Here is a 24,554-nt window from a genome sequence, read left to right on the forward strand (position 1 = left end):
AGCTGGTGCTCAGAGAAGGGGGGAACTTGGCCACAGCAAGGAGGTGTGCACCCAGACAGAACCCCCAGATCCGGCCATTGGAGCTCAGGGAGGCCACTGGTGTGGCTTGTCCCTGTGGCAGGGGCCGAGGCACGCAGCCCACCCTGATTCCTGCGGGGGCCTGACTTGGGAAGTGCCATCTGGTAGCTTTGAGACTCACCAAACCAAATTGCACTGGAGAGAGGAAGGACACCTTCCTTCATCCACCCCCCACCCCCGCCGGATTCCCACATACCCTGACCCCTTTCTCTCGATTTCGGAGCCATTTCCAGAGTCCCGCTCATATGACCTCATTCGAAGTGCACTGTGGACGAGCTGCCATCCGCAGCTGCTACCACAGCAGCCAAGGGCTTTAGCTCCCGAGTACCTCCCTTCCTTTGGAACTTGGGGGCCCTCTACTCCCCACTTGCACACCACAGACCTTTGCTGAGGATTGTGGGGACCCTCACTCAGTTTGCAGCACGTTGTAGCCATCCCTGTCCTCCCTTGAAACTCAGCTTGTGAGCTCCTTTGGAGCAGCGTGGCCCACCTGGCTGCAACGGAAGAGACACAGCTGACAGTGAAACAACAGCTTCGATCTGACAGCCGGAAAGCTCTGTCAAAAGGGACCTCCCTCTTCACACCGTAGAGGCTGTAGGAGCCGCCAGGCTTTCGGAACCAGTGCTGGGGCCAAAATGACTCCACAGCTGTTTTCCTTCCTGGGGAGGGTTCTGGCTCGAGTGGGGATGGCTCAAGTCTCCTGAGCTTCTGAAATCCCACTGTGTGCAGTTTCACGGTACACAGAGAGGAGAAGGTGGAGTCCTGCCCTGGAGGTGGTCACAGCTCACGGATGAGCCAGGCAGGCAGGCAGGCAGGGCATGAGAACACCTGAGCTGCCTTCATGAGTGAATGGTGTGGGGGCAGAGGAAGAGAAGCCGGTCTGCTCCCTCGTGTGGTACCTAGGGCAGGTTGTCCCCAGAGGAAACCCTTACGACGGTGAGGACTATCACTGCTGTTTCCCAAGGGGTTCCGTCGGTGCGTGTCTTGCCCGGAGCGGTCAGGCCGTCTCTCGAGTACACTGGCCATGGGCATTGCCTCTCCTTGGAACTTCCCATGTGTTTCTCTTTTTTATGGAACAGTGATTTTCTAGAGGGGTTCTGGGCCACAAGGATGTGGGGTCATTTTCTAGCCTTCTGTCATGAAGAACGCTTTCCTGGGCGTTGGGGTGGTTTGTTGTTCCAGCTGCCTTTCTTGGCTTCTTTTGGGAGCTGGTGCAACAAGACGAGCTCAGCCTCTGCCTTCTGGCTGAGATGTCACCCTTCAAGCAGCAATGCCTGCCTGGAGATAATGATGGCAGTTGCCAAAAGGGCTTCGTTTGGCACATGGTATCTTGAAAGGACGCTGTACGTCCTTTCAGATATCAACGGCTAGTTCAAATGACAGAAAAATGCGAACTCTCCAATGGAGTCTTACAGTAGGTGGAGAGTCCGAAAAACACTCCTTCAGTCATTTCACTGAGAGTCATTGATTGGGGACACCAAGAATATAGGAAGGAATGCACAAAGAAAAGATGAAATTGTGTTCAGGATCGGGGGAAGGGATGAACAGGGCGTGCTTGCCTTGGATCCAGGCTTTGTTGGGGGGGGTGGGGCATAAAGATCAAACGGGTGTGAAACTACAAAGTGGTGATGGTAACACAGTATCACCAGAGTTACACAACAGTGTTCCCAAATTGCAACAATGATGAAAAGGTTTCCTAATCCCAACTTAACCAACAAAAATCCAGGAAACCATACAAAAAAGAAAACATCACCAGAAAGGTGGAAACAAACCAAATGCAAAGCAGTTCAGGGGAAAGGAACCCCATGCCCCCTGGGGGCAGACCGAGTTGCCGGCGTCCACGGTGAGCACACAGGGATGGAGGCTGCAGAGCCGACCGCTCCCCTGGACGTGGTGTTTCCGGCAAGGGCTCTGGGTCTCTGTCCAGAGCGGGGGCTCGTTCTCCCTGCAGGGGTGGGTGAGTCATCGTGGGCATCTGGGTGTTGCGCGGGAGCCAGGGCAGGCTCTCCCTGCCGAGGCGGTGACTCCTCCTCTGCCTCGGGTTCTCCTGCCAGAGCCCGAGCAGGTACAGGTGCACGTGGAGGTGGAGGTTCTCGCTGAGGGGGTGGGACATCAGTGCCTGGGACTGGGGGTCCTGCAGGCACGGAGATCCGATCTGCCCGGTGTGCTGGCCAGTACCCAGCTGGCCTGGTGTCTCTGCGAGGGCAAGTCTCGGTTCTCCATCTGCCCTCGGTGGATCCCTGGGTCCTGCACCTGGAGCCACCACCTGTGTAGGGAGAGGTCTGGGAAGTGGAGCCTGGTTCCAGTTGGAGGCCAGTGCTAGAGCTGGGGGAGAAGCAAAGTTTGCCCACAGGCCAGCCTTGGCATGTGCGTATCCCGGGACAGAAAGCTTCCAAGAGGTTCCCAAAGAATACCCAGCGTCGGATGTCTTTTGGGACTGAAGTGTGCAAGATGGGGGGCCGGTTGTGGGGGGGTGAGGCCAGCGCTTGCTGCAGGCCCAGCAGCAGCTTTCGGGTCTCGTCCCTGTGTAGCTCAGCACCCCCTCCCCACACACTCCCGTGCACCAGCCCCAGCGTCCTCACCTCTGTGCTCTGGCGTGCTGGGCTCCAGGTCCTCCTGCTGCCTCAGAGGCTGGGGTTCTCGGGACTCTGGGTCGGAGGCGGGTGTGCTGAGCTCCGTGGCAGCCTCAGACTGGGCCGCCGGGTGTATCCTGGGCGGTGTCTCGGCAGCAGGTCTTCCCCGCCTCCGCTTCTCCCCCGGTGGGGCTGATGCCTCCGTGGGCACGCTCACCTGGAGCCTGCACTGGGCCTCACGGGCGGGGGGGTGGTGCTCCGACCCCTCCCTCCGGGAGGTGGATGGGGTGTCCCCGTCCTCGGCCTCATCACGTGGGAAGCTCTGCAACGACAGTGACCGTCAGCCAGCCGTGCTGGGAGTTTTCCGAGCTGGGCCTGGGCAGTGGAGCCGCTGCTTCTGCCTGCTCGAACTTCTCTTCCCAGAAGGGTCAGAGACGTGTGTCTGCTCAGATCCCCACCCGGGAGGAAAGAGACCCACCTGAGGGTGTGAGGTCAGCCTGGGCGGCCGCCGCTGCCCACACTCTCCCCATCCCGCCCAGCCTGCTCTCCCCTGGGGTGTGGACACAACTTGTCCACAGGCTTCTGACCCCACATCCGCCTGGGCTTCCTTGAGGGAGACACACCCCGAGAAACCCGCATCCACACACACAGGCAAAGGACCCGGTGTTTCCGGGTGGCATGGGAAAGGTGGCCTGGCCCGGCCTGGGGCTCCCCGTGTTACCTTTCTGTTTCTCCGGGCAAAGGGCCAGAGGCCTCTCGGGGGTGCCCTGAGCCAACGTCGACAGGGTGCCCGCGCACACTGCCTGTGAGCACTCCTGAGGCCCCAGCCTCTGGGCAGGGGCAAACAGCAGAACATCTTGGCAGCAAGTGATCTGGCTGGGGGCTCCTCTCCGCTCTGGAGGCCTGGATAGCCGGGTTGCGGGTTCTGTTGGGTTCTGTTGCCGGCAGGTGACATCATCTCCTGGGGTTTGTGCTGAGGTCCCTTCCCCAAAACTTCCCAAGGGAATCTCTGGGTTTCTGACTGCTCGACCACCCCCCTTAGGCCATGCGCAGGCACAGTGACACCCACACAGCCCAGCCCACAGCCCTGGGGAGGCCTGGGTGCAGCCAGGGCCTGAGCTCCGAGGACCCCGCTGCTCTCAGACCAGGCTCCTTCTTCTCATAAGTGGTGTGGCCCTGGACAAGCATATGCCCCTCAGGGTTTCCCCAGTCTCTCCATCTGCAGAGTGGTGGTCATTCTCCCATCTGCTTGCTAGGTCTGTCGGCCTACGAGCAGCTCCATGCCTTTCCACCTGGGGCCGATATCACGTGGAGCTTGTGCGCTGAGACTTCAGAAAGAAAGATTCCATCCAGGGCTGACACAGCACAGAATGGGGCAGAACGAGGCCTGGATGCGCCGTGGTACCCAGGAAAAGGCACTCCCCCTCCTGACTGTTTTGAGACCCCGCATCCAAGTTGGAGGACCGAAAGGAAGACTCGAAGGTCTCCCTCTCTTATAGAAAAGAGTAGCCAACTTTCTGGTCCTCTGTTTCCATTGAGATTCTGTTCAAGTGTCCCAGCTCGGCTTCTGCGGGTGGCTGAGCTTCTAATGGCTCCCTGCGTTCTTGTCTTTTCCTCTCCAAACCTTCCGTCCTTTTCCCCCTTCTGGGGTGGATGGGCGCTGTCATTGCTTCTACCTTCGAGACAGATTGAGGAAAAGTCTGGACCATCGACTCCTTTCCTCTCTTTGGTTCCGTGTCTCTCTCTGGCTGTGTCCCTCTCTTTTCCTTTCTCAATTCCGCCTGTGTCTTCCTCTTTCTCTCTCGTGTGTGGATGGATGGATGCTAGGGATGCACATGGATATGATTAGATGAGGGTTATGTTTTAGGGATAGGTTAGAGGGAGAGAAAGGCTTTAGGTCGGAGTTGGTCATGGGGGAAGGGTCAAGGGTGGTGGTGGTGTTTCTTGGAATCTGAGTGCTGTGCATTCTTCGTCTCTTTCCATATGAACCCCTTCTCAGATACACCACTTGCAAGGAGTCTCTCATGTTCCGTTTCCTATCTTTTGCATTTGTGAATGCTTAGCTTCTCTGTTGTGAAGAGGTTCCATTGGATGGAAACCCATTGGTGTACTTCGTTTACCTCTTTCCCTTACTTGAAGAGACCCATTTCGACCTCCGCCCAGCAAATGGCAAGGAGACTCTGATGTTAAGGAGCCTTTGACCTACGCTTCTTTCTAGCTATCTCATGACATCAGTCTTTAGGGTGAGGTTTTCCCCCTATATTGAGGTGGTATGAGATCAAAACCAATAGCGTTCTTCAGATGTAGCTGTCTGGTTTTCCCATGGACATTGATTGAAGAGGCTTTCTTGTTCCCATTTGGATATTCTCCCCTTCTGTGTCAGAGATGAGTTGACCATGGATGCTGGGGTTTGTTTCTGGACCCTCAACTTTATTCCATCGATCCGGATCTGTGTGTGTTGTTGTATTCCCAATAGCATACTGCCCTGCTGCTGCTGCTGCGGCTAAGTCACTTCAGCCGTGTCTGACTCTGCGTGACCCCATGGCCTGCAGCCTACCAGGCTCCTCCGTCCAGGACATTTTCCAGGCAAGAGTACTGGAGTGGGTCGCCATTGCCTTCTCCGATACTCTCCTGAGGATCCTAGTTTGGTCGTCTAATTGCCTTTCACACAACCTTGGATGTCCGTATCGGGGCTTTTTCGTCGGATTGTGTTGACAATTTAGGCTCTTTTCTGTTTCCGTACCCCTTTTGCAATTCTTTGTTCGGTGCGAAAATGCATTGGCATTTTGGGAGGAATAGCATCGAAGCTGTGGATTGCCTTGTGGGGCTGTGACATCATTTTCCCAATAGGAATTCTTTCCAGCCCTGAGCACAGCCTCTCTTTCCAGTGATTGGTGTGGGCTTGATCTTCCTTCTTCCATCTCTCGCCGTTTTGTGAGAACAGGTCCATCCTTCCCTTCTGGGGTAGATGGACTCGTGGGTATCACTTCAGTGAATGGCATTGTCAGTGGGGGTGATAATTCCCTTCTCATTGGAAGACTTTGCTGTGAGTATTAGAAATGCAAGTGACTTCTCTTCCCCTTCCTCCCTGTCCATCTCTCAGAGCCACCGGGAAACAGAGGCCTCATCCACGGTCACACAGGCCTGAGGGGGTGCAACTAGACTGTTGTTTCTTCAGGCCCTCAGTGCTGGACATCATCCGGGATACTCTGTGTGTGTCTTCCTCAGTCTGGTGTCCCTTCAGACCTTTCCCTAGTTTTCACAGGCTTGTTGTGTTGGTGTTCTTTGTCTGTTTGGAGACACATCCTTGATAAGCTTTGTGTTTCCACTCATTCGTCTCGCGATGTATGACCTGTCTTTTGCTTTTGTCATGAGGTCTTTCCCACAGTAGATATCTTTGATTTTGCAAAGTCCACTGTATTCTCTGGGTTTTTTTTGTGTGTGTGTGGACTGCCTTTCAGTTTTGTGTGTGAAGACTCAAAGCACGTATCCGGTTTCTGCTCGTTGTTCTTCTAGATTTGTGACAAGTTTTCATGGAAAGTTTGTCTAGGGATAACTGGAAGTGAACTCGGTGTAAGGTGTCAAGTCTCCATCTCCATTCATGTCATCCCCTGCAGTTTCCAATTCCCTGTTCCTGAGTGGCTTTGGAGACCTTGTGGGAAGTTTGGTTGCATTGGAGTTTGCATTTCCACCTTGATTCGATTCACACTGTTCTGCCCTCAGGGACACAGTCAAGGGGGAGTGAGGAGCAGCCTGCACTTCCAGCAGTGACCGCACGGTGGGGCGAGTGCTGCTCTCCCCTCTGGGAGCCCCAGGCCCCAGGCATCCCAGTGAGGAGCCAGCTCTGTGCTCAGCTGAAAGGAGTTAGTCTCTCAGGAGCCTCTGAGCCCTTGCCTTTGGATCACCCAGGGTGGGCATTTACTGGGACAGAAAAAATTGCCCTGAATTCCATGGACAGAAGAGCCTGGCTGTGTAGAGTTCGTGGGTTGCCATGAATCAGACACAACTGAGGACACAAAAATTCAATAGATTAAAACACTTTTTGGGGGTGGGGGGGAGTGAAAGGGGGTGATGTGGGTTTTTTTGTCTTATATAATAGCCAAGGGAAATCTAGTTTAAACCTAAATTCACCTAGATGGGAAAGGGATAGCTCTCCGTCACCCTATTAAAAAAAAAAAACACTACTCAACTTTTCTGAAAGTTTATTTAGTAGCTTCCTTGAGCAGTTCATTGTGAAGCATTTTTTTTTTTTCTGTGACATTGGCCTCATTAAAAAGCACGGTTTGCCTTTACTGGATAATTTTGTTCATTGGTTTCTTAGGGAACGTTGGTAATATTTGAGTTTCCTGGGGAGTATGGTCACATGACCTGGCCCTGGCCAATCGGTGCGTTCCACCTCCCTGGCCACTGTGATTGGCTCCGGGCTGGGGCAGTGCCCAATCGGGGCCCAGGGCCGGGCCTCACGTTGGAAGCCAGGGGAAGACGAGCTGTCGTCCTGCTGGGGTAGGGGCAGGGCTGGGGCCGGGGGAGGTCAGGCTGCAGCAGTGGGAGGGGCGTGAGGTCCGCCTGCGGCAGTTGGTGACCTTCCTGCTCCCCTCAGGGCAGAGCCGCCGGCCTGAGAATGAGGGCGCTGCTGAGCCCAGGGGCTGGGATGGCCCGTTGCTGCTGTGGTCCCAGAGCTCCACCCGAGACCTGAGGGAAGCCGTCTGCCCGTGAGTCCTCTCCCGCTTGTCTGTCAGCTTGTTTGAAGCATGCTGGGTTTTCTGCCCAGCTGGCTAAGGGGAGTCCCTGGAAATGCAAGGGTGTGGGTTTTGGCAGACTTCAGGGAAGACATGCCAGATGAGCCTGGGAGACTCCAGCTTAATCTGGATTCAGGAGATATCTCTTTGGGCCAGCTAGTAATTGTAGGATAAGCCTAATGAGTCTTCAGAGGATGAAGAGAGTAACGTGCCAAGGTAGCAATCGATGTCCTCATTCGAGAGGATGAAGCTGGTGCTCAGAGAAGGGGGGAACTTGGCCACAGCAAGGAGGTGTGCACCCAGACAGAACCCCCAGATCCGGCCATTGGAGCTCAGGGAGGCCACTGGTGTGGCTTGTCCCTGTGGCAGGGGCCGAGGCACGCAGCCCACCCTGATTCCTGCGGGGGCCTGACTTGGGAAGTGCCATCTGGTAGCTTTGAGACTCACCAAACCAAATTGCACTGGAGAGAGGAAGGACACCTTCCTTCATCCACCCCCCACCCCCGCCGGATTCCCACATACCCTGACCCCTTTCTCTCGATTTCGGAGCCATTTCCAGAGTCCCGCTCATATGACCTCATTCGAAGTGCACTGTGGACGAGCTGCCATCCGCAGCTGCTACCACAGCAGCCAAGGGCTTTAGCTCCCGAGTACCTCCCTTCCTTTGGAACTTGGGGGCCCTCTACTCCCCACTTGCACACCACAGACCTTTGCTGAGGATTGTGGGGACCCTCACTCAGTTTGCAGCACGTTGTAGCCATCCCTGTCCTCCCTTGAAACTCAGCTTGTGAGCTCCTTTGGAGCAGCGTGGCCCACCTGGCTGCAACGGAAGAGACACAGCTGACAGTGAAACAACAGCTTCGATCTGACAGCCGGAAAGCTCTGTCAAAAGGGACCTCCCTCTTCACACCGTAGAGGCTGTAGGAGCCGCCAGGCTTTCGGAACCAGTGCTGGGGCCAAAATGACTCCACAGCTGTTTTCCTTCCTGGGGAGGGTTCTGGCTCGAGTGGGGATGGCTCAAGTCTCCTGAGCTTCTGAAATCCCACTGTGTGCAGTTTCACGGTACACAGAGAGGAGAAGGTGGAGTCCTGCCCTGGAGGTGGTCACAGCTCACGGATGAGCCAGGCAGGCAGGCAGGCAGGGCATGAGAACACCTGAGCTGCCTTCATGAGTGAATGGTGTGGGGGCAGAGGAAGAGAAGCCGGTCTGCTCCCTCGTGTGGTACCTAGGGCAGGTTGTCCCCAGAGGAAACCCTTACGACGGTGAGGACTATCACTGCTGTTTCCCAAGGGGTTCCGTCGGTGCGTGTCTTGCCCGGAGCGGTCAGGCCGTCTCTCGAGTACACTGGCCATGGGCATTGCCTCTCCTTGGAACTTCCCATGTGTTTCTCTTTTTTATGGAACAGTGATTTTCTAGAGGGGTTCTGGGCCACAAGGATGTGGGGTCATTTTCTAGCCTTCTGTCATGAAGAACGCTTTCCTGGGCGTTGGGGTGGTTTGTTGTTCCAGCTGCCTTTCTTGGCTTCTTTTGGGAGCTGGTGCAACAAGACGAGCTCAGCCTCTGCCTTCTGGCTGAGATGTCACCCTTCAAGCAGCAATGCCTGCCTGGAGATAATGATGGCAGTTGCCAAAAGGGCTTCGTTTGGCACATGGTATCTTGAAAGGACGCTGTACGTCCTTTCAGATATCAACGGCTAGTTCAAATGACAGAAAAATGCGAACTCTCCAATGGAGTCTTACAGTAGGTGGAGAGTCCGAAAAACACTCCTTCAGTCATTTCACTGAGAGTCATTGATTGGGGACACCAAGAATATAGGAAGGAATGCACAAAGAAAAGATGAAATTGTGTTCAGGATCGGGGGAAGGGATGAACAGGGCGTGCTTGCCTTGGATCCAGGCTTTGTTGGGGGGGGTGGGGCATAAAGATCAAACGGGTGTGAAACTACAAAGTGGTGATGGTAACACAGTATCACCAGAGTTACACAACAGTGTTCCCAAATTGCAACAATGATGAAAAGGTTTCCTAATCCCAACTTAACCAACAAAAATCCAGGAAACCATACAAAAAAGAAAACATCACCAGAAAGGTGGAAACAAACCAAATGCAAAGCAGTTCAGGGGAAAGGAACCCCATGCCCCCTGGGGGCAGACCGAGTTGCCGGCGTCCACGGTGAGCACACAGGGATGGAGGCTGCAGAGCCGACCGCTCCCCTGGACGTGGTGTTTCCGGCAAGGGCTCTGGGTCTCTGTCCAGAGCGGGGGCTCGTTCTCCCTGCAGGGGTGGGTGAGTCATCGTGGGCATCTGGGTGTTGCGCGGGAGCCAGGGCAGGCTCTCCCTGCCGAGGCGGTGACTCCTCCTCTGCCTCGGGTTCTCCTGCCAGAGCCCGAGCAGGTAGAGGTGCACGTGGAGGTGGAGGTTCTCGCTGAGGGGGTGGGACATCAGTGCCTGGGACTGGGGGTCCTGCAGGCACGGAGATCCGATCTGCCCGGTGTGCTGGCCAGTACCCAGCTGGCCTGGTGTCTCTGCGAGGGCAAGTCTCGGTTCTCCATCTGCCCTCGGTGGATCCCTGGGTCCTGCACCTGGAGCCACCACCTGTGTAGGGAGAGGTCTGGGAAGTGGAGCCTGGTTCCAGTTGGAGGCCAGTGCTAGAGCTGGGGGAGAAGCAAAGTTTGCCCACAGGCCAGCCTTGGCATGTGCGTATCCCGGGACAGAAAGCTTCCAAGAGGTTCCCAAAGAATACCCAGCGTCGGATGTCTTTTGGGACTGAAGTGTGCAAGATGGGGGGCCGGTTGTGGGGGGGTGAGGCCAGCGCTTGCTGCAGGCCCAGCAGCAGCTTTCGGGTCTCGTCCCTGTGTAGCTCAGCACCCCCTCCCCACACACTCCCGTGCACCAGCCCCAGCGTCCTCACCTCTGTGCTCTGGCGTGCTGGGCTCCAGGTCCTCCTGCTGCCTCAGAGGCCGGGGTTCTCGGGACTCTGGGTCGGAGGCGGGTGTGCTGAGCTCCGTGGCAGCCTCAGACTGGGCCGCCGGGTGTATCCTGGGCGGTGTCTCGGCAGCAGGTCTTCCCCACCTCCGCTTCTCCCCCGGTGGGGCTGATGCCTCCGTGGGCACGCTCACCTGGAGCCTGCACTGGGCCTCACGGGCGGGGGGGTGGTGCTCCGACCCCTCCCTCCGGGAGGTGGATGGGGTGTCCCCGTCCTCGGCCTCATCACGTGGGAAGCTCTGCAACGACAGTGACCGTCAGCCAGCCGTGCTGGGAGTTTTCCGAGCTGGGCCTGGGCAGTGGAGCCGCTGCTTCTGCCTGCTCGAACTTCTCTTCCCAGAAGGGTCAGAGACGTGTGTCTGCTCAGATCCCCACCCGGGAGGAAAGAGACCCACCTGAGGGTGTGAGGTCAGCCTGGGCGGCCGCCGCTGCCCACACTCTCCCCATCCCGCCCAGCCTGCTCTCCCCTGGGGTGTGGACACAACTTGTCCGCAGGCTTCTGACCCCACATCCGCCTGGGCTTCCTTGAGGGAGACACACCCCGAGAAACCCGCATCCACACACACAGGCAAAGGACCCGGTGTTTCCGGGTGGCATGGGAAAGGTGGCCTGGCCCGGCCTGGGGCTCCCCGTGTTACCTTTCTGTTTCTCCGGGCAAAGGGCCAGAGGCCTCTCGGGGGTGCCCTGAGCCAACGTCGACAGGGTTCCCGCGCACACTGCCTGTGAGCACTCCTGAGGCCCCAGCCGCTGGGCAGGGGCAAACAGCAGAACATCTTGGCAGCAAGTGATCTGGCTGGGGGCTCCTCTCCGCTCTGGAGGCCTGGATAGCCGGGTTGCGGGTTCTGTTGGGTTCTGTTGCCGGCAGGTGACATCATCTCCTGGGGTTTGTGCTGAGGTCCCTTCCCCAAAACTTCCCAAGGGAATCTCTGGGTTTCTGACTGCTCGACCACCCCCCTTAGGCCATGCGCAGGCACAGTGACACCCACACAGCCCAGCCCACAGCCCTGGGGAGGCCTGGGTGCAGCCAGGGCCTGAGCTCCGAGGACCCCGCTGCTCTCAGACCAGGCTCCTTCTTCTCATAAGTGGTGTGGCCCTGGACAAGCATATGCCCCTCAGGGTTTCCCCAGTCTCTCCATCTGCAGAGTGGTGGTCATTCTCCCATCTGCTTCCTAGGTCTGTCGGCCTACGAGCAGCTCCATGCCTTTCCACCTGGGGCCGATATCACGTGGAGCTTGTGCGCTGAGACTTCAGAAAGAAAGATTCCATCCAGGGCTGACACAGCACAGAATGGGGCAGAACGAGGCCTGGATGCGCCGTGGTACCCAGGAAAAGGCACTCCCCCTCCTGACTGTTTTGAGACCCCGCATCCAAGTTGGAGGACCGAAAGGAAGACTCGAAGGTCTCCCTCTCTTATAGAAAAGAGTAGCCAACTTTCTGGTCCTCTGTTTCCATTGAGATTCTGTTCAAGTGTCCCAGCTCGGCTTCTGCGGGTGGCTGAGCTTCTAATGGCTCCCTGCGTTCTTGTCTTTTCCTCTCCAAACCTTCCGTCCTTTTCCCCCTTCTGGGGTGGATGGGCGCTGTCATTGCTTCTACCTTCGAGACAGATTGAGGAAAAGTCTGGACCATCGACTCCTTTCCTCTCTTTGGTTCCGTGTCTCTCTCTGGCTGTGTCCCTCTCTTTTCCTTTCTCAATTCCGCCTGTGTCTTCCTCTTTCTCTCTCGTGTGTGGATGGATGGATGCTAGGGATGCACATGGATATGATTAGATGAGGGTTATGTTTTAGGGATAGGTTAGAGGGAGAGAAAGGCTTTAGGTCGGAGTTGGTCATGGGGGAAGGGTCAAGGGTGGTGGTGGTGTTTCTTGGAATCTGAGTGCTGTGCATTCTTCGTCTCTTTCCATATGAACCCCTTCTCAGATACACCACTTGCAAGGAGTCTCTCATGTTCCGTTTCCTATCTTTTGCATTTGTGAATGCTTAGCTTCTCTGTTGTGAAGAGGTTCCATTGGATGGAAACCCATTGGTGTACTTCGTTTACCTCTTTCCCTTACTTGAAGAGACCCATTTCGACCTCCGCCCAGCAAATGGCAAGGAGACTCTGATGTTAAGGAGCCTTTGACCTACGCTTCTTTCTAGCTATCTCATGACATCAGTCTTTAGGGTGAGGTTTTCCCCCTATATTGAGGTGGTATGAGATCAAAACCAATAGCGTTCTTCAGATGTAGCTGTCTGGTTTTCCCATGGACATTGATTGAAGAGGCTTTCTTGTTCCCATTTGGATATTCTCCCCTTCTGTGTCAGAGATGAGTTGACCATGGATGCTGGGGTTTGTTTCTGGACCCTCAACTTTATTCCATCGATCCGGATCTGTGTGTGTTGTTGTATTCCCAATAGCATACTGCCCTGCTGCTGCTGCTGCGGCTAAGTCACTTCAGCCGTGTCTGACTCTGCGTGACCCCATGGCCTGCAGCCTACCAGGCTCCTCCGTCCAGGACATTTTCCAGGCAAGAGTACTGGAGTGGGTCGCCATTGCCTTCTCCGATACTCTCCTGAGGATCCTAGTTTGGTCGTCTAATTGCCTTTCACACAACCTTGGATGTCCGTATCGGGGCTTTTTCGTCGGATTGTGTTGACAATTTAGGCTCTTTTCTGTTTCCGTACCCCTTTTGCAATTCTTTGTTCGGTGCGAAAATGCATTGGCATTTTGGGAGGAATAGCATCGAAGCTGTGGATTGCCTTGTGGGGCTGTGACATCATTTTCCCAATAGGAATTCTTTCCAGCCCTGAGCACAGCCTCTCTTTCCAGTGATTGGTGTGGGCTTGATCTTCCTTCTTCCATCTCTCGCCGTTTTGTGAGAACAGGTCCATCCTTCCCTTCTGGGGTAGATGGACTCGTGGGTATCACTTCAGTGAATGGCATTGTCAGTGGGGGTGATAATTCCCTTCTCATTGGAAGACTTTGCTGTGAGTATTAGAAATGCAAGTGACTTCTCTTCCCCTTCCTCCCTGTCCATCTCTCAGAGCCACCGGGAAACAGAGGCCTCATCCACGGTCACACAGGCCTGAGGGGGTGCAACTAGACTGTTGTTTCTTCAGGCCCTCAGTGCTGGACATCATCCGGGATACTCTGTGTGTGTCTTCCTCAGTCTGGTGTCCCTTCAGACCTTTCCCTAGTTTTCACAGGCTTGTTGTGTTGGTGTTCTTTGTCTGTTTGGAGACACATCCTTGATAAGCTTTGTGTTTCCACTCATTCGTCTCGCGATGTATGACCTGTCTTTTGCTTTTGTCATGAGGTCTTTCCCACAGTAGATATCTTTGATTTTGCAAAGTCCACTGTATTCTCTGGGTTTTTTTTGTGTGTGTGTGGACTGCCTTTCAGTTTTGTGTGTGAAGACTCAAAGCACGTATCCGGTTTCTGCTCGTTGTTCTTCTAGATTTGTGACAAGTTTTCATGGAAAGTTTGTCTAGGGATAACTGGAAGTGAACTCGGTGTAAGGTGTCAAGTCTCCATCTCCATTCATGTCATCCCCTGCAGTTTCCAATTCCCTGTTCCTGAGTGGCTTTGGAGACCTTGTGGGAAGTTTGGTTGCATTGGAGTTTGCATTTCCACCTTGATTCGATTCACACTGTTCTGCCCTCAGGGACACAGTCAAGGGGGAGTGAGGAGCAGCCTGCACTTCCAGCAGTGACCGCACGGTGGGGCGAGTGCTGCTCTCCCCTCTGGGAGCCCCAGGCCCCAGGCATCCCAGTGAGGAGCCAGCTCTGTGCTCAGCTGAAAGGAGTTAGTCTCTCAGGAGCCTCTGAGCCCTTGCCTTTGGATCACCCAGGGTGGGCATTTACTGGGACAGAAAAAATTGCCCTGAATTCCATGGACAGAAGAGCCTGGCTGTGTAGAGTTCGTGGGTTGCCATGAATCAGACACAACTGAGGACACAAAAATTCAATAGATTAAAACACTTTTTGGGGGTGGGGGGGAGTGAAAGGGGGTGATGTGGGTTTTTTTGTCTTATATAATAGCCAAGGGAAATCTAGTTTAAACCTAAATTCACCTAGATGGGAAAGGGATAGCTCTCCGTCACCCTATTAAAAAAAAAAAAAACTACTCAACTTTTCTGAAAGTTTATTTAGTAGCTTCCTTGAGCAGTTCATTGTGAAGCATTTTTTTTTTTTCTGTGACATTGGCCTCATTAAAAAGCACGGTTTGCCTTTACTGGATAATTTTGTTCATTGGTTTCTTAGGGAACGTTGGTAATATTTGAGTTTCCTGGGGAGTATGGTCACATGACCTGGCCCTGGCCAATCGGTGCGTTCCACCTCCCTGGCCACTGTGATTGGCTCCGGGCTGGGGCAGTGCCCAATCGGGGCCCAGGGCCGGGCCTCACGTTGGAAGCCAGGGGAAGACGAGCTGTCGTCCTGCTGGGGTAGGGGCAGGGCTGGGGCCGGGGGAGGTCAGGCTGCAGCAGTGGGAGGGGCGTGAGGTCCGCCTGCGGCAGTTGGTGACCTTCCTGCTCCCCTCAGGGCAGAGCCGCCGGCCTGAGAATGAGGGCGCTGCTGAGCCCAGGGGCTGGGATGGCCCGTTGCTGCTGTGGTCCCAGAGCTCCACCCGAGACCTGAGGGAAGCCGTCTGCCCGTGAGTCCTCTCCCGCTTGTCTGTCAGCTTGTTTGAAGCATGCTGGGTTTTCTGCCCAGCTGGCTAAGGGGAGTCCCTGGAAATGCAAGGGTGTGGGTTTTGGCAGACTTCAGGGAAGACATGCCAGATGAGCCTGGGAGACTCCAGCTTAATCTGGATTCAGGAGATATCTCTTTGGGCCAGCTAGTAATTGTAGGATAAGCCTAATGAGTCTTCAGAGGATGAAGAGAGTAACGTGCCAAGGTAGCAATCGATGTCCTCATTCGAGAGGATGAAGCTGGTGCTCAGAGAAGGGGGGAACTTGGCCACAGCAAGGAGGTGTGCACCCAGACAGAACCCCCAGATCCGGCCATTGGAGCTCAGGGAGGCCACTGGTGTGGCTTGTCCCTGTGGCAGGGGCCGAGGCACGCAGCCCACCCTGATTCCTGCGGGGGCCTGACTTGGGAAGTGCCATCTGGTAGCTTTGAGACTCACCAAACCAAATTGCACTGGAGAGAGGAAGGACACCTTCCTTCATCCACCCCCCAACCCCGCCGGATTCCCACATACCCTGACCCCTTTCTCTCGATTTCGGAGCCATTTCCAGAGTCCCGCTCATATGACCTCATTCGAAGTGCACTGTGGACGAGCTGCCATCCGCAGCTGCTACCACAGCAGCCAAGGGCTTTAGCTCCCGAGTACCTCCCTTCCTTTGGAACTTGGGGGCCCTCTACTCCCCACTTGCACACCACAGACCTTTGCTGAGGATTGTGGGGACCCTCACTCAGTTTGCAGCACGTTGTAGCCATCCCTGTCCTCCCTTGAAACTCAGCTTGTGAGCTCCTTTGGAGCAGCGTGGCCCACCTGGCTGCAACGGAAGAGACACAGCTGACAGTGAAACAACAGCTTCGATCTGACAGCCGGAAAGCTCTGTCAAAAGGGACCTCCCTCTTCACACCGTAGAGGCTGTAGGAGCCGCCAGGCTTTCGGAACCAGTGCTGGCGCCAAAATGACTCCACAGCTGTTTTCCTTCCTGGGGAGGGTTCTGGCTCGAGTGGGGATGGCTCAAGTCTCCTGAGCTTCTGAATTCCCACTGTGTGCAGTTTCACGGTACACAGAGAGGAGAAGGTGGAGTCCTGCCCTGGAGGTGGTCACAGCTCACGGATGAGCCAGGCAGGCAGGCAGGCAGGGCATGAGAACACCTGAGCTGCCTTCATGAGTGAATGGTGTGGGGGCAGAGGAAGAGAAGCCGGTCTGCTCCCTCGTGTGGTACCTAGGGCAGGTTGTCCCCAGAGGAAACCCTTACGACGGTGAGGACTATCACTGCTGTTTCCCAAGGGGTTCCGTCGGTGCGTGTCTTGCCCGGAGCGGTCAGGCCGTCTCTCGAGTACACTGGCCATGGGCATTGCCTCTCCTTGGAACTTCCCATGTGTTTCTCTTTTTTATGGAACAGTGATTTTCTAGAGGGGTTCTGGGCCACAAGGATGTGGGGTCATTTTCTAGCCTTCTGTCATGAAGAACGCTTTCCTGGGCGTTGGGGTGGTTTGTTGTTCCAGCTGCCTTTCTTGGCTTCTTTTGGGAGCTGGTGCAACAAGACGAGCTCAGCCTCTGCCTTCTGGCTGAGATGTCACCCTTCAAGCAGCAATGCCTGCCTGGAGATAATGATGGCAGTTGCCAAAAGGGCTTCGTTTGGCACATGGTATCTTGAAAGGACGCTGTACGTCCTTTCAGATATCAACGGCTAGTTCAAATGACAGAAAAATGCGAACTCTCCAATGGAGTCTTACAGTAGGTGGAGAGTCCGAAAAACACTCCTTCAGTCATTTCACTGAGAGTCATTGATTGGGGACACCAAGAATATAGGAAGGAATGCACAAAGAAAAGATGAAATTGTGTTCAGGATCGGGGGAAGGGATGAACAGGGCGTGCTTGCCTTGGATCCAGGCTTTGTTGGGGGGGGTGGGGCATAAAGATCAAACGGGTGTGAAACTACAAAGTGGTGATGGTAACACAGTATCACCAGAGTTACACAACAGTGTTCCCAAATTGCAACAATGATGAAAAGGTTTCCTAATCCCAACTTAACCAACAAAAATCCAGGAAACCATACAAAAAAGAAAACATCACCAGAAAGGTGGAAACAAACCAAATGCAAAGCAGTTCAGGGGAAAGGAACCCCATGCCCCCTGGGGGCAGACCGAGTTGCCGGCGTCCACGGTGAGCACACAGGGATGGAGGCTGCAGAGCCGACCGCTCCCCTGGACGTGGTGTTTCCGGCAAGGGCTCTGGGTCTCTGTCCAGAGCGGGGGCTCGTTCTCCCTGCAGGGGTGGGTGAGTCATCGTGGGCATCTGGGTGTTGCGCGGGAGCCAGGGCAGGCTCTCCCTGCCGAGGCGGTGACTCCTCCTCTGCCTCGGGTTCTCCTGCCAGAGCCCGAGCAGGTACAGGTGCACGTGGAGGTGGAGGTTCTCGCTGAGGGGGTGGGACATCAGTGCCTGGGACTGGGGGTCCTGCAGGCACGGAGATCCGATCTGCCCGGTGTGCTGGCCAGTACCCAGCTGGCCTGGTGTCTCTGCGAGGGCAAGTCTCGGTTCTCCATCTGCCCTCGGTGGATCCCTGGGTCCTGCACCTGGAGCCACCACCTGTGTAGGGACAGGTCTGGGAAGTGGAGCCTGGTTCCAGTTGGAGGCCAGTGCTAGAGCTGGGGGAGAAGCAAAGTTTGCCCACAGGCCAGCCTTGGCATGTGCGTATCCCGGGACAGAAAGCTTCCAAGAGGTTCCCAAAGAATACCCAGCGTCGGATGTCTTTTGGGACTGAAGTGTGCAAGATGGGGGGCCGGTTGTGGGGGGGTGAGGCCAGCGCTTGCTGCAGGCCCAGCAGCAGCTTTCGGGTCTCGTCCCTGTGTAGCTCAGCACCCCCTCCCCACACACTCCCGTGCACCAGCCCCAGCGTCCTCACCTCTGTGCTCTGGCGTGCTGGGCTCCAGGTCCTCCTGCTGCCTCAGAGGCTGGGGTTCTCGGGACTCTGGGTCGGAGGCGGGTGTGCTGAGCTCCGTGGCAGCCTCAGACTGGGCCGCCGGGTGTATCCTGGGCGGTGTCTCGGCAGCAGGTCTTCCCCGCCTCCGCTTCTCCCCCGGTGGGGCTGATGCCTCCGTGGGCACGCTCACCTGGAGCCTGCACTGGGCCTCACGGGCGGGGGGGTGGTGCTCCGACCCCTCCCTCCGGGAGGTGGATGGGGTGTCCCCGTCCTCGGCCTCATCACGTGGGAAGCTCTGCAACGACAGTGACCGTCAGCCAGCCGTGCTGGGAGTTTTCCGAGCTGGGCCTGGGCAGTGGAGCCGCTGCTTCTGCCTGCTCGAACTTCTCTTCCCAGAAGGGTCAGAGATGTGTGTCTGCTCAGATCCCCACCCGGGAGGAAAGAGACCCACCTGAGGGTGTGAGGTCAGCCTGGGCGGCTGCCGCTGCCCGCACTCTCCCCATCCCGCCCAGCCTGCTCTCCCCTGGGGTGTGGACACAACTTGTCCGCAGGCTTCTGACCCCACATCCGCCTGGGCTTCCTTGAGGGAGACACACCCCGAGAAACCCGCATCCACACACACAGGCAAAGGACCCGGTGTTTCCGGGTGGCATGGGAGAGGTGGCCTGGCCCGGCCTGGGGCTCCCCGTGTTACCTTTCTGTTTCTCCGGGCAAAGGGCCAGAGGCCTCTCGGGGGTGCCCTGAGCCAACGTCGACAGGGTGCCCGCGCACACTGCCTGTGAGCACTCCTGAGGCCCCAGCCTCTGGGCAGGGGCAAACAGCAGAACATCTTGGCAGCAAGTGATCTGGCTGGGGGCTCCTCTCCGCTCTGGAGGCCTGGATAGCCGGGTTGCGGGTTCTGTTGGGTTCTGTTGCCGGCAGGTGACATCATCTCCTGGGGTTCGTGCTGAGGTCCCTTCCCCAAAACTTCCCAAGGGAATCTCTGGGTTTCTGACTGCTCGACCACCCCCCTTAGGCCATGCGCAGGCACAGTGACACCCACACAGCCCAGCCCACAGCCCTGGGGAGGCCTGGGTGCAGCCAGGGCCTGAGCTCCGAGGACCCCGCTGCTCTCAGACCAGGCTCCTTCTTCTCATAAGTGGTGTGGCCCTGGACAAGCATATGCCCCTCAGGGTTTCCCCAGTCTCTCCATCTGCAGAGTGGTGGTCATTCTCCCATCTGCTTCCTAGGTCTGTCGGCCTACGAGCAGCTCCATGCCTTTCCACCTGGGGCCGATATCACGTGGAGCTTGTGCGCTGAGACTTCAGAAAGAAAGATTCCATCCAGGGCTGACACAGCACAGAATGGGGCAGAACGAGGCCTGGATGCGCCGTGGTACCCAGGAAAAGGCACTCCCCCTCCTGACTGTTTTGAGACCCCGCATCCAAGTTGGAGGACCGAAAGGAAGACTCGAAGGTCTCCCTCTCTTATAGAAAAGAGTAGCCAACTTTCTGGTCCTCTGTTTCCATTGAGATTCTGTTCAAGTGTCCCAGCTCGGCTTCTGCGGGTGGCTGAGCTTCTAATGGCCCCCTGCGTTCTTGTCTTTTCCTCTCCAAACCTTCCGTCCTTTTCCCCCTTCTGGGGTGGATGGGCGCTGTCATTGCTTCTACCTTCGAGACAGATTGAGGAAAAGTCTGGACCATCGACTCCTTTCCTCTCTTTGGTTCCGTGTCTCTCTCTGGCTGTGTCCCTCTCTTTTCCTTTCTCAATTCCGCCTGTGTCTTCCTCTTTCTCTCTCGTGTGTGGATGGATGGATGCTAGGGATGCACATGGATATGATTAGATGAGGGTTATGTTTTAGGGATAGGTTAGAGGGAGAGAAAGGCTTTAGGTCGGAGTTGGTCATGGGGGAAGGGTCAAGGGTGGTGGTGGTGTTTCTTGGAATCTGAGTGCTGTGCATTCTTCGTCTCTTTCCATATGAACCCCTTCTCAGATACACCACTTGCAAGGAGTCTCTCATGTTCCGTTTCCTATCTTTTGCATTTGTGAATGCTTAGCTTCTCTGTTGTGAAGAGGTTCCATTGGATGGAAACCCATTGGTGTACTTCGTTTACCTCTTTCCCTTACTTGAAGAGACCCATTTCGACCTCCGCCCAGCAAATGGCAAGGAGACTCTGATGTTAAGGAGCCTTTGACCTACGCTTCTTTCTAGCTATCTCATGACATCAGTCTTTAGGGTGAGGTTTTCCCCCTATATTGAGGTGGTATGAGATCAAAACCAATAGCGTTCTTCAGATGTAGCTGTCTGGTTTTCCCATGGACATTGATTGAAGAGGCTTTCTTGTTCCCATTTGGATATTCTCCCCTTCTGTGTCAGAGATGAGTTGACCATGGATGCTGGGGTTTGTTTCTGGACCCTCAACTTTATTCCATCGATCCGGATCTGTGTGTGTTGTTGTATTCCCAATAGCATACTGCCCTGCTGCTGCTGCTGCGGCTAAGTCACTTCAGTCGTGTCTGACTCTGCGTGACCCCATGGCCTGCAGCCTACCAGGCTCCTCCGTCCAGGACATTTTCCAGGCAAGAGTACTGGAGTGGGTCGCCATTGCCTTCTCCGATACTCTCCTGAGGATCCTAGTTTGGTCGTCTAATTGCCTTTCACACAACCTTGGATGTCCGTATCGGGGCTTTTTCGTCGGATTGTGTTGACAATTTAGGCTCTTTTCTGTTTCCGTACCCCTTTTGCAATTCTTTGTTCGGTGCGAAAATGCATTGGCATTTTGGGAGGAATAGCATCGAAGCTGTGGATTGCCTTGTGGGGCTGTGACATCATTTTCCCAATAGGAATTCTTTCCAGCCCTGAGCACAGCCTCTCTTTCCAGTGATTGGTGTGGGCTTGATCTTCCTTCTTCCATCTCTCGCCGTTTTGTGAGAACAGGTCCATCCTTCCCTTCTGGGGTAGATGGACTCGTGGGTATCACTTCAGTGAATGGCATTGTCAGTGGGGGTGATAATTCCCTTCTCATTGGAAGACTTTGCTGTGAGTATTAGAAATGCAAGTGACTTCTCTTCCCCTTCCTCCCTGTCCATCTCTCAGAGCCACCGGGAAACAGAGGCCTCATCCACGGTCACACAGGCCTGAGGGGGTGCAACTAGACTGTTGTTTCTTCAGGCCCTCAGTGCTGGACATCATCCGGGATACTCTGTGTGTGTCTTCCTCAGTCTGGTGTCCCTTCAGACCTTTCCCTAGTTTTCACAGGCTTGTTGTGTTGGTGTTCTTTGTCTGTTTGGAGACACATCCTTGATAAGCTTTGTGTTTCCACTCATTCGTCTCGCGATGTATGACCTGTCTTTTGCTTTTGTCATGAGGTCTTTCCCACAGTAGATATCTTTGATTTTGCAAAGTCCACTGTATTCTCTGGGTTTTTTTTGTGTGTGTGTGGACTGCCTTTCAGTTTTGTGTGTGAAGACTCAAAGCACGTATCCGGTTTCTGCTCGTTGTTCTTCTAGATTTGTGACAAGTTTTCATGGAAAGTTTGTCTAGGGATAACTGGAAGTGAACTCGGTGTAAGGTGTCAAGTCTCCATCTCCATTCATGTCATCCCCTGCAGTTTCCAATTCCCTGTTCCTGAGTGGCTTTGGAGACCTTGTGGGAAGTTTGGTTGCATTGGAGTTTGCATTTCCACCTTGATTCGATTCACACTGTTCTGCCCTCAGGGACACAGTCAAGGGGGAGTGAGGAGCAGCCTGCACTTCCAGCAGTGACCGCACGGTGGGGCGAGTGCTGCTCTCCCCTCTGGGAGCCCCAGGCCCCAGGCATCCCAGTGAGGAGCCAGCTCTGTGCTCAGCTGAAAGGAGTTAGTCTCTCAGGAGCCTCTGAGCCCTTGCCTTTGGATCACCCAGGGTGGGCATTTACTGGGACAGAAAAAATCGCCCTGAATTCCATGGACAGAAGAGCCTGGCTGTGTAGAGTTCGTGGGTTGCCATGAATCAGACACAACTGAGGACACAAAAATTCAATAGATTAAAACACTTTTTGGGGGTGGGGGGGAGTGAAAGGGGGTGATGTGGGTTTTTTTGTCTTATATAATAGCCAAGGGAAATCTAGTTTAAACCTAAATTCACATAGATGGGAAAGGGATAGCTCTCCGTCACCCTATTAAAAAAAAAAAAACTACTCAACTTTTCTGAAAGTTTATTTAGTAGCTTCCTTGAGCAGTTCATTGTGAAGCATTCTTTTTTTTTCTGTGACATTGGCCTCATTAAAAAGCACGGTTTGCCTTTACTGGATAATTTTGTTCATTGGTTTCTTAGGGAACGTTGGTAATATTTGAGTTTCCTGGGGAGTATGGTCACATGACCTGGCCCTGGCCAATCGGTGCGTTCCACCTCCCTGGCCACTGTGATTGGCTCCGGGCTGGGGCAGTGCCCAATCGGGGCCCAGGGCCGGGCCTCACGTTGGAAGCCAGGGGAAGACGAGCTGTCGTCCTGCTGGGGTAGGGGCAGGGCTGGGGCCGGGGGAGGTCAGGCTGCAGCAGTGGGAGGGGCGTGAGGTCCGCCTGCGGCAGTTGGTGACCTTCCTGCTCCCCTCAGGGCAGAGCCGCCGGCCTGAGAATGAGGGCGCTGCTGAGCCCAGGGGCTGGGATGGCCCGTTGCTGCTGTGGTCCCAGAGCTCCACCCGAGACCTGAGGGAAGCCGTCTGCCCGTGAGTCCTCTCCCGCTTGTCTGTCAGCTTGTTTGAAGCATGCTGGGTTTTCTGCCCAGCTGGCTAAGGGGAGTCCCTGGAAATGCAAGGGTGTGGGTTTTGGCAGACTTCAGGGAAGACATGCCAGATGAGCCTGGGAGACTCCAGCTTAATCTGGATTCAGGAGATATCTCTTTGGGCCAGCTAGTAATTGTAGGATAAGCCTAATGAGTCTTCAGAGGATGAAGAGAGTAACGCCCCAAGGTAGCAATCGATGTCCTCATTCGAGAGGATGAAGCTGGTGCTCAGAGAAGGGGGGAACTTGGCCACAGCAAGGAGGTGTGCACCCAGAGAGAACCCCCAGATCCGGCCATTGGAGCTCAGGGAGGCCACTGGTGTGGCTTGTCCCTGTGGCAGGGGCCGAGGCACGCAGCCCACCCTGATTCCTGCGGGGGCCTGACTTGGGAAGTGCCATCTGGTAGCTTTGAGACTCACCAAACCAAATTGCACTGGAGAGAGGAAGGACACCTTCCTTCATCCACCCCCCACCCCCGCCGGATTCCCACATACCCTGACCCCTTTCTCTCGATTTCGGAGCCATTTCCAGAGTCCCGCTCATATGACCTCATTCGAAGTGCACTGTGGACGAGCTGCCATCCGCAGCTGCTACCACAGCAGCCAAGGGCTTTAGCTCCCGAGTACCTCCCTTCCTTTGGAACTTGGGGGCCCTCTACTCCCCACTTGCACACCACAGACCTTTGCTGAGGATTGTGGGGACCCTCACTCAGTTTGCAGCACGTTGTAGCCATCCCTGTCCTCCCTTGAAACTCAGCTTGTGAGCTCCTTTGGAGCAGCGTGGCCCACCTGGCTGCAACGGAAGAGACACAGCTGACAGTGAAACAACAGCTTCGATCTGACAGCCGGAAAGCTCTGTCAAAAGGGACCTCCCTCTTCACACCGTAGAGGCTGTAGGAGCCGCCAGGCTTTCGGAACCAGTGCTGGGGCCAAAATGACTCCACAGCTGTTTTCCTTCCTGGGGAGGGTTCTGGCTCGAGTGGGGATGGCTCAAGTCTCCTGAGCTTCTGAAATCCCACTGTGTGCAGTTTCACGGTACACAGAGAGGAGAAGGTGGAGTCCTGCCCTGGAGGTGGTCACAGCTCACGGATGAGCCAGGCAGGCAGGCAGGCAGGGCATGAGAACACCTGAGCTGCCTTCATGAGTGAATGGTGTGGGGGCAGAGGAAGAGAAGCCGGTCTGCTCCCTCGTGTGGTACCTAGGGCAGGTTGTCCCCAGAGGAAACCCTTACGACGGTGAGGACTATCACTGCTGTTTCCCAAGGGGTTCCGTCGGTGCGTGTCTTGCCCGGAGCGGTCAGGCCGTCTCTCGAGTACACTGGCCATGGGCATTGCCTCTCCTTGGAACTTCCCATGTGTTTCTCTTTTTTATGGAACAGTGATTTTCTAGAGGGGTTCTGGGCCACAAGGATGTGGGGTCATTTTCTAGCCTTCTGTCATGAAGAACGCTTTCCTGGGCGTTGGGGTGGTTTGTTGTTCCAGCTGCCTTTCTTGGCTTCTTTTGGGAGCTGGTGCAACAAGACGAGCTCAGCCTCTGCCTTCTGGCTGAGATGTCACCCTTCAAGCAGCAATGCCTGCCTGGAGATAATGATGGCAGTTGCCAAAAGGGCTTCGTTTGGCACATGGTATCTTGAAAGGACGCTGTACGTCCTTTCAGATATCAACGGCTAGTTCAAATGACAGAAAAATGCGAACTCTCCAATGGAGTCTTACAGTAGGTGGAGAGTCCGAAAAACACTCCTTCAGTCATTTCACTGAGAGTCATTGATTGGGGACACCAAGAATATAGGAAGGAATGCACAAAGAAAAGATGAAATTGTGTTCAGGATCGGGGGAAGGGATGAACAGGGCGTGCTTGCCTTG

At 55.2% G+C, this 24,554-nt stretch overlaps 1 protein-coding gene and 1 long non-coding RNA gene across 2 annotated transcripts in view; one reads left to right on the forward strand and one right to left on the reverse strand.

Annotated features, from left to right (window-relative positions):
- Window positions 1-24,554, forward strand: part of LOC145527781 (uncharacterized) — a 78,585-nt gene that overhangs the window by 23,300 nt on the left and 30,731 nt on the right. Inside the window, exon 5 of the long non-coding RNA XR_014069863.1 lies at window positions 7,252-7,895. This is a non-coding gene — a long non-coding RNA (uncharacterized LOC145527781). The remainder of the gene's footprint in view (window positions 1-7,251; window positions 7,896-24,554) is intronic.
- Window positions 14,477-18,899, reverse strand: LOC145527764 (uncharacterized). The gene is made up of 3 exons (XM_081545834.1): window positions 18,649-18,899; window positions 17,937-18,249; window positions 14,477-17,620 (listed from the first exon to the last, which is right to left on the reverse strand). The coding sequence occupies exons 1-3, from the start codon at window positions 18,883-18,885 to the stop codon at window positions 17,142-17,144; spliced, it is 1,029 nt and encodes a 342-aa protein (XP_081401960.1). The 5' UTR covers window positions 18,886-18,899; the 3' UTR covers window positions 14,477-17,141.

This window comes from Giraffa tippelskirchi, chromosome 11 (assembly GCF_054371585.1).
Source record: "Giraffa tippelskirchi isolate mGirTip1 chromosome 11, T2T-mGirTip1v1.2.pri, whole genome shotgun sequence".
Lineage (NCBI taxonomy): Eukaryota > Metazoa > Chordata > Mammalia > Artiodactyla > Giraffidae > Giraffa > Giraffa tippelskirchi.